General features: G+C 40.3%; 1 protein-coding gene across 1 annotated transcript; it reads right to left on the reverse strand.

The window, feature by feature from the left end:
• Positions 1 to 1,362: 1,362 nt before the first annotated feature.
• On the reverse strand, positions 1,363 to 5,551 carry LOC146507469 (cytochrome P450 2K1-like). The gene is made up of 9 exons (XM_085180345.1): positions 5,104 to 5,551; positions 4,854 to 5,016; positions 4,621 to 4,770; positions 4,378 to 4,538; positions 4,079 to 4,258; positions 3,638 to 3,779; positions 2,576 to 2,760; positions 2,087 to 2,228; positions 1,363 to 2,013 (listed from the first exon to the last, which is right to left on the reverse strand). The coding sequence occupies exons 1-9, from the start codon at positions 5,308 to 5,310 to the stop codon at positions 1,826 to 1,828; spliced, it is 1,518 nt and encodes a 505-aa protein (XP_085036471.1). The 5' UTR covers positions 5,311 to 5,551; the 3' UTR covers positions 1,363 to 1,825.
• Between the last annotated feature and the right edge of the window lie 376 nt (positions 5,552 to 5,927).

Raw genomic sequence — 5,927 nt, forward strand, 5'->3', positions numbered from 1 at the left:
GCGACATTTGACCGTCCTGTTGCTCCCGTTGAATTTTATATAGCATATTTAAGATGTAAAACTTAAAATTGTCCGTAGCCTGGAACAAATGTACATCTTTTATTAGATGAACACGTGGTTTGGTTATTTGCCTTGTGGTGAAAACACACTGAGAGAGGACTTTTTGTTAGTGATCTTAACAGTATTTTTTTTTTCATATTAATGTAATTTGTTCATCTAATTGAATACAATCTATTTGTTTATGATTGTCAGTCCAAAGAGGGAGAGAGGAAAGAGGGGAACATGAGGAGAAAGTACAAGGTCAGGAAGAGCCAGGTAAGAAAACAGACAGGGAGCAGTGACAGGCACAACAGAAACCGTTTTACTGCTTGAGAGAGTTGACCACCAAAAAGTGATAGACAGATGTGCCAGTCAAGGTGAGGCGACACAGGTTAAAATAAAAGTTAAAAAAATCTACAGAGCCATAGTAGTATCTGCAGTAAAGATCTTTTCATACATTGTACCGTAGGCAAAGTTGCAAAACAGTGATGTCATGTATCCTGACGAGGACCCAGGCACAGAGAGACTTGATGAATTTAAGAATCTTATGATTTAATAAAGAAATTTGCAGACTTGCACAGAGATGGTAAAATTATGATGACTGATAACAGAGACGAGGACAACAGACGATGAGGACAGAGAGGAACAGGGGTTTAAATGCACCGAGGAGACAGACAGAGGACAACTGGAGACATGTAGGGATGCAGGGACTGCAGAGACAGGGAAGACGTCTCATCGTGATGAGTAAAGTTGATCTTGCCTGGTTAAGCAGCTCTCTGGGTGCTCAGCACCCCCAAAGCTCTGATCCTAGAATCGCCCCTGGCAGCAGGTAAATAAAGTGACAATATCTAAGAGAAGCAATAAGGTTGGAGAAACCTGCATTCAGCTAAGACTGAAGAAGTCACTTGGATGAAACGCTTCTCCCGCTGAAAAAAGTACGTCAAGATGAACTGAATACACTTTAATTATGGGTGACTTAGACAGCTACAAGTGTGAGTCATTAGTTTGTCTTATCACTAAATGAAAAAGTGAAGCGGACAGATAGAAAATGGCCCAAAGGGTCTGGTAACCATTTTATGTCATCAATTAGCCCCCAAAATAAAAAATTAAAAAACAATTCATCTATACAAATACATTGATATATATTTCAGTCCCTTTCAGACATTCTTCTTCTCTCTAAAGAGGTCACATGGAAGACCAACAATGTAACAATAATGTGTTGTCAACCCATCTGTAAACTTCTACAACCACCAGGGGGCGTGGCATGGGGGTACTTACTAAGAAAACTGAGGGTGTCTTCTTTCTTGAGGGGGCAGTAATGAGCATGACATGCACTGATGCAGCATTTGATCTTTATTGTGGAGGAAAATGTTTAACATCTTACATCTTTATGAGCAAGCGAGCGAGCGATACATGTGCTGATAGCGTTTTTAAGTAATCAAAACATTCTGCCTTTATTGTCAGTCAAAACTTTAAAGACAGCTATTCAGAGACTACTTTAAAGCCAACAGGCAATCTTTACCTACATGAGATGGGGCTAATAAAATCACCTTGAAACTAAAGGAACAATTGAACTAAACATTTTGTAAATCATGTCAGTGAGTCTGAAATTGTTGCCATGATGCCAGGTCTCGCTTGGAAATTAGATTTTTAATCTCAATGAGATTTTTTTTTACCTGGATAAATAAAGGACTAATAATAATTAAGGACACAAGAAAATATTCTGCTAAAAATTGACTGGAGCCTTTTCACAGAACAACAAAAGCTTATAAAGACCATCTCTTCCTCACATTTGGGAAACAGCACATAATTTGTGAATCGAAGGGCTGAGAGTAATGCTGACAACTGGAGTCAGATCCAATTCATCCTCTGAAACTCCAGGTGCAGGAGTGAAACGAAAATGCTGCAGGAGGGTGGTGAAGAAGAGGAAGAGCTCCATCCTGGCCAGACTCTCTCCGAGGCAAATCCTGCGACCTGCAAGAGATGAATAATAATCAACTGTCCTGTGAAAAGATGTACCTCAGTGGTAATGGCTGAGTTCACAAACCTGCAGAAAATGGAATGAAGGCATCTCGCTTGACAAACTTTTTCTCTTTGTCCAAGAAATGAGCAGGATAAAAGCTGTGAGGCCTCTCCCACTCACTTGGATCATGCAGGACAGATGTCAAGAGAGGAAACACTGTGGTTCCCTGCAGATAACAGCTCATTTCAGAGATGCACAAAGTACAAAACGTACTAAGACAACATATAAAAACAGCACATACTTTTGATTTGGATTCAGTTTCAAACTTTCCCATATTCCTGTGATTGCCCATCCAAGATGGCATCAAGCTTCTGTTCTGTGCACTCAGTAAACTGATAACAACTGTTCCCACTCATGCTTGCTCTTTGTGTCTGCACTTAGGTTTTTTGTGGCTTTAGAACTTTGGCACCTCAACTTAAAGTTAATGCAGGACGATCCAGGATGTAGTTACATTTTCTCAAAACATGTTGGCTTGATGCCGAGCAGCTTTGAATAGATAACAATTAGTCTAACCTTCTCAATAAAGTGACCCTGAAAAGTGATGTCTCTGGTGGTTTTGTGAGGAAGTGCAGTGGGGATGATGCTGCTCAGTCTCTGTATCTCATGGATGACGGCGTCAGTGAAGGGAAGGTTTTTCCTGTCAGCAACCTGCACCTGTCGATCTCCTATGAGCCTCCTCAGCTCCTCCTGGACCTCATCTTGAGTATGAAAGTAACAATAATTGAATTTCATCCCTATTAGAATCCTCTGGAGTCTAAACAAGAACAGTGGACACATTACACTTGTGTTACACTGACAATAACACTCCAGTATATTTGATAAATGTATGCTTATTGTGATATTGCCCCATCTTATCTTAATGACCTTGTAGTACCATATCACCCTATTAGAGCACTTCGCTCTCGCTCTGCAGGCCTACTTGTTGTTCCTAGAGTATTTAAAAGTAGAATGGGAGGCAGAGCCTTCAGTTTTCAGGCCCCTCTTCTGTGGAACCAGCTTCCAGTTTGGATTCAGGAGACAGACACTATCTCTACTTTCAAGATTAGGCTTCAAACTTTCCTTTTTGCTAAAGCATATAGTTAGGGCTGGACCAGGTGACCCTGAATCCTCCCTTAGTTATGCTGCAATAGATGTAGGCTGCCGGGGGATTCCCATGATGCATTGAGTTTTTCCTTTCCAGTCACCTTTCTCACTCACTATGTATTAACAGACCTCTCTGTATTGAATCATATCTGTTATTAATCTCTGTCTCTCTTCCACAGCATGTCTTTATCCTGTCTTCCTTCTCTCAGCCCAACCAATCACAGCAGATGGCCCCGCCCCTCCCTGAGCCTGGTTCTGCTGGAGGTTTCTTCCTGTTAAAAGGGAGTTTTTCCTTCCCACTGTCGCCAAAGTGCTGCTCATAGGGGGTCATATGATTGTTGGGTTTTTCTCTGTATCTATGAAGCGCCTTGAGGCGACTTTTGTTGTGATTTGGCGCTATATAAATAAAATTGAATTGAATTGAATTGTGACATGTGTCATGTGATTTCCATTAAAAGTGTATTCAAGTTGTGGATTATTTGAGCTCCTCACCCTGTATCTTCGGATATTTGGCCATTAGCAGAAGTCCCCATCTCAGTGTAGTTGATGTTGTCTCAGTGCCGGCAGCAAACAGATTCATGACTGTTATCAGAAGGTTTTCATCATGGAAGTGACTTTTGGTAATCCCAGATTCCTGCACATAGACATTTAACAGCAAAGTCACTCAAATCATTCTAATCCCAAAGTTGGATGGGGGTTGCACAGTAGAAAAAGAAGTGTCAAGGCACCGAACAGTAACGAGGATGTAACATACACCAGAAGAATTACAAATGATCAATAGTGTTCGCATACATCTGCTGGGTGATAAAGGTATTAGGATGCAACACAGTTGTTTTGTCTTAACCATAGCTGAGCAGGATAAGGCACAGTTTCACCATCAGCTTAAGTTATTTATTCCTGAACACAAAGTTGAAAGATAATAGAAAGTCCAACCTCAAGATTTTGTTTGCGGACCAGAAAGGCATCCACAATGCCTCTGCACATCTGTGGGTTCAGAGTCTCTTTTAAGCGACGGAAGAAGGCAAGGTTTTGCATTTTATTGGCAGCAACCAGTTTGAAACCTTCGTTCCTATCAGCAGTCCACTTCAGGATTGATGGAAACATTTCATACATCTGTGAATCATCAAATATACATCTGTACATAAAATACCATTTTTCATTTACAAAGGTTATTGAGTTGTACCTTGAAAAAATCTGTAACTCCATAAGTGTCACAAAGTAGGAATCAATACCTGTATTGAGGGACTTCCACCGAGTCTGATAAATCTGTTTGTTCGATCTACCAAAGATGTAAACTCTGGATCATTATATTCAAATCTGCTGCCATAGACGATGGAGCAGATAATGTTAGAGACTGCACAGTTAATTGATTGGGTTGTATCAAACGCTTCTCCTGTAGCAAACACATACAGTCAGTGTAAGTTATTGGACCATTAATTCAATTCAGTTCAAACAAATGTGATCATTTTTTTTACCTTTAAATTTCTTAAATACTTCAATGAGATGTTGACATTCCTCAATTATTTTGTCCTCACATGCTCTCTTGCCCATTCCAAAGTCTCTCAGTTTAGTCAATGCAAAGCGTCTCATTTCTCTCCATGAGTCACCATTGGACCACAGAACTCCTGAGAGTGGTCATATTTCAGTTTGACAGTACCAAAATAGAAAAAAAGCTAAAAGATTTTAAGAAAAAATATTATTCCTTTACCATGCTCTTTGGTTAATTCATGCGCAAGTCTCGTTGGACTTCTGTCTCCAAACACATCATCATAGTCTACAAGTGCCTGCTTCACTGTCTTGTATCCTGCTAGGACCACCACCTTTTTAGGTCCCAGATAGACCGTGAAGACTGATCCATATTTCTTGGATAACTAAGAACAGAATATTTTCACACACATCAAAGAAACCAAAGCTGCCTGGAGAACTGTATCTGCAACATAGTTCAATTACTTTCCTACCTCCAGCAATGTTTTGTAAGGTCCTTTCAGGTCCAGTTGCAGCAGGTTCCCCAGCACAGGAAGTGGTCTGGGTCCTGGAGGACCCTTTTGTTTTTTTTGAGAATTGAAGCTTGGAGTGACGATGAAATAGACGAGGAGGCTGACTGTCAGTGCCACCAACAAGAAAGCAGAACTGAACGATTGGAGAAAGACATCTAATATCCCCATGGCTGTGAAACTAATTCTCTGCTATGAGTTCTTTGTACTGAGAGCCCAGAGACTTAGTGCTTTTTGCGTTGTCTGCCAAATTTCAGTCCTATACTGTGCAGCATATAATACAAGGTGTGACAGTAACAGAGCAAAGGTCCTCTATGAAAGAAATAGTAAATCATTAACGTTGCAGTTGATACTTTGGTCTGTAAAATAAATGGAAAAACATTAACAAACCAACAAAATAAATTAAACACAGAATAAAAATATCTACTTGGATGTTAGAATAATTTTTGACAGAAGTGAGTATATCTGTTAAAAATTTAATAATAATTTTCATTTTTGGTAGATTTTAGCATTAAAATGCAGGGTTGCCATGGCCGTTTTATCTATCTATCGATCTATCAATCGAGCGTTGTTGTTATTCAGCCTGGTTCAATGTGCCCCTTTTTAACTTTGAGCACCCGCCCCTTTAAACCTCTCTGCACGGCCCTGCTGATGGGTACAATGTTGCGCTTGAGGGGTTGCTGCTGATAGTGCTGGAGGGCAGGGCTGTGTTGATCTGAGACTGTAGACAGTAAAAAGTCCATAGGAGAGATGGTAGCTGATTAAACAAGTGTCATGAGATAATAACA

The sequence above is a fragment of the Neolamprologus multifasciatus genome, chromosome 12 (assembly GCF_963576455.1).
Source record: "Neolamprologus multifasciatus chromosome 12, fNeoMul1.2, whole genome shotgun sequence".
Taxonomy (NCBI): domain Eukaryota; kingdom Metazoa; phylum Chordata; class Actinopteri; order Cichliformes; family Cichlidae; genus Neolamprologus; species Neolamprologus multifasciatus.

Excerpts from the sequence above, each read along its gene's own strand:
- LOC146507469 (XM_085180345.1), bottom strand. The coding sequence starts at position 5,310 with ATGGGGATATTAGATGTCTTTCTCCAATCGTTCAGTTCTGCTTTCTTG. Across the intron at positions 2,761-3,637 it reads CAAATATCCGAAGATACAGG|ATGAGGTCCAGGAGGAGCTG; the intron begins GTGAGGAGCTCA and ends TTCATACTCAAG. Across the intron at positions 2,229-2,575 it reads AGGGTCACTTTATTGAGAAG|GGAACCACAGTGTTTCCTCT; the intron begins GTTAGACTAATT and ends TGTTATCTGCAG.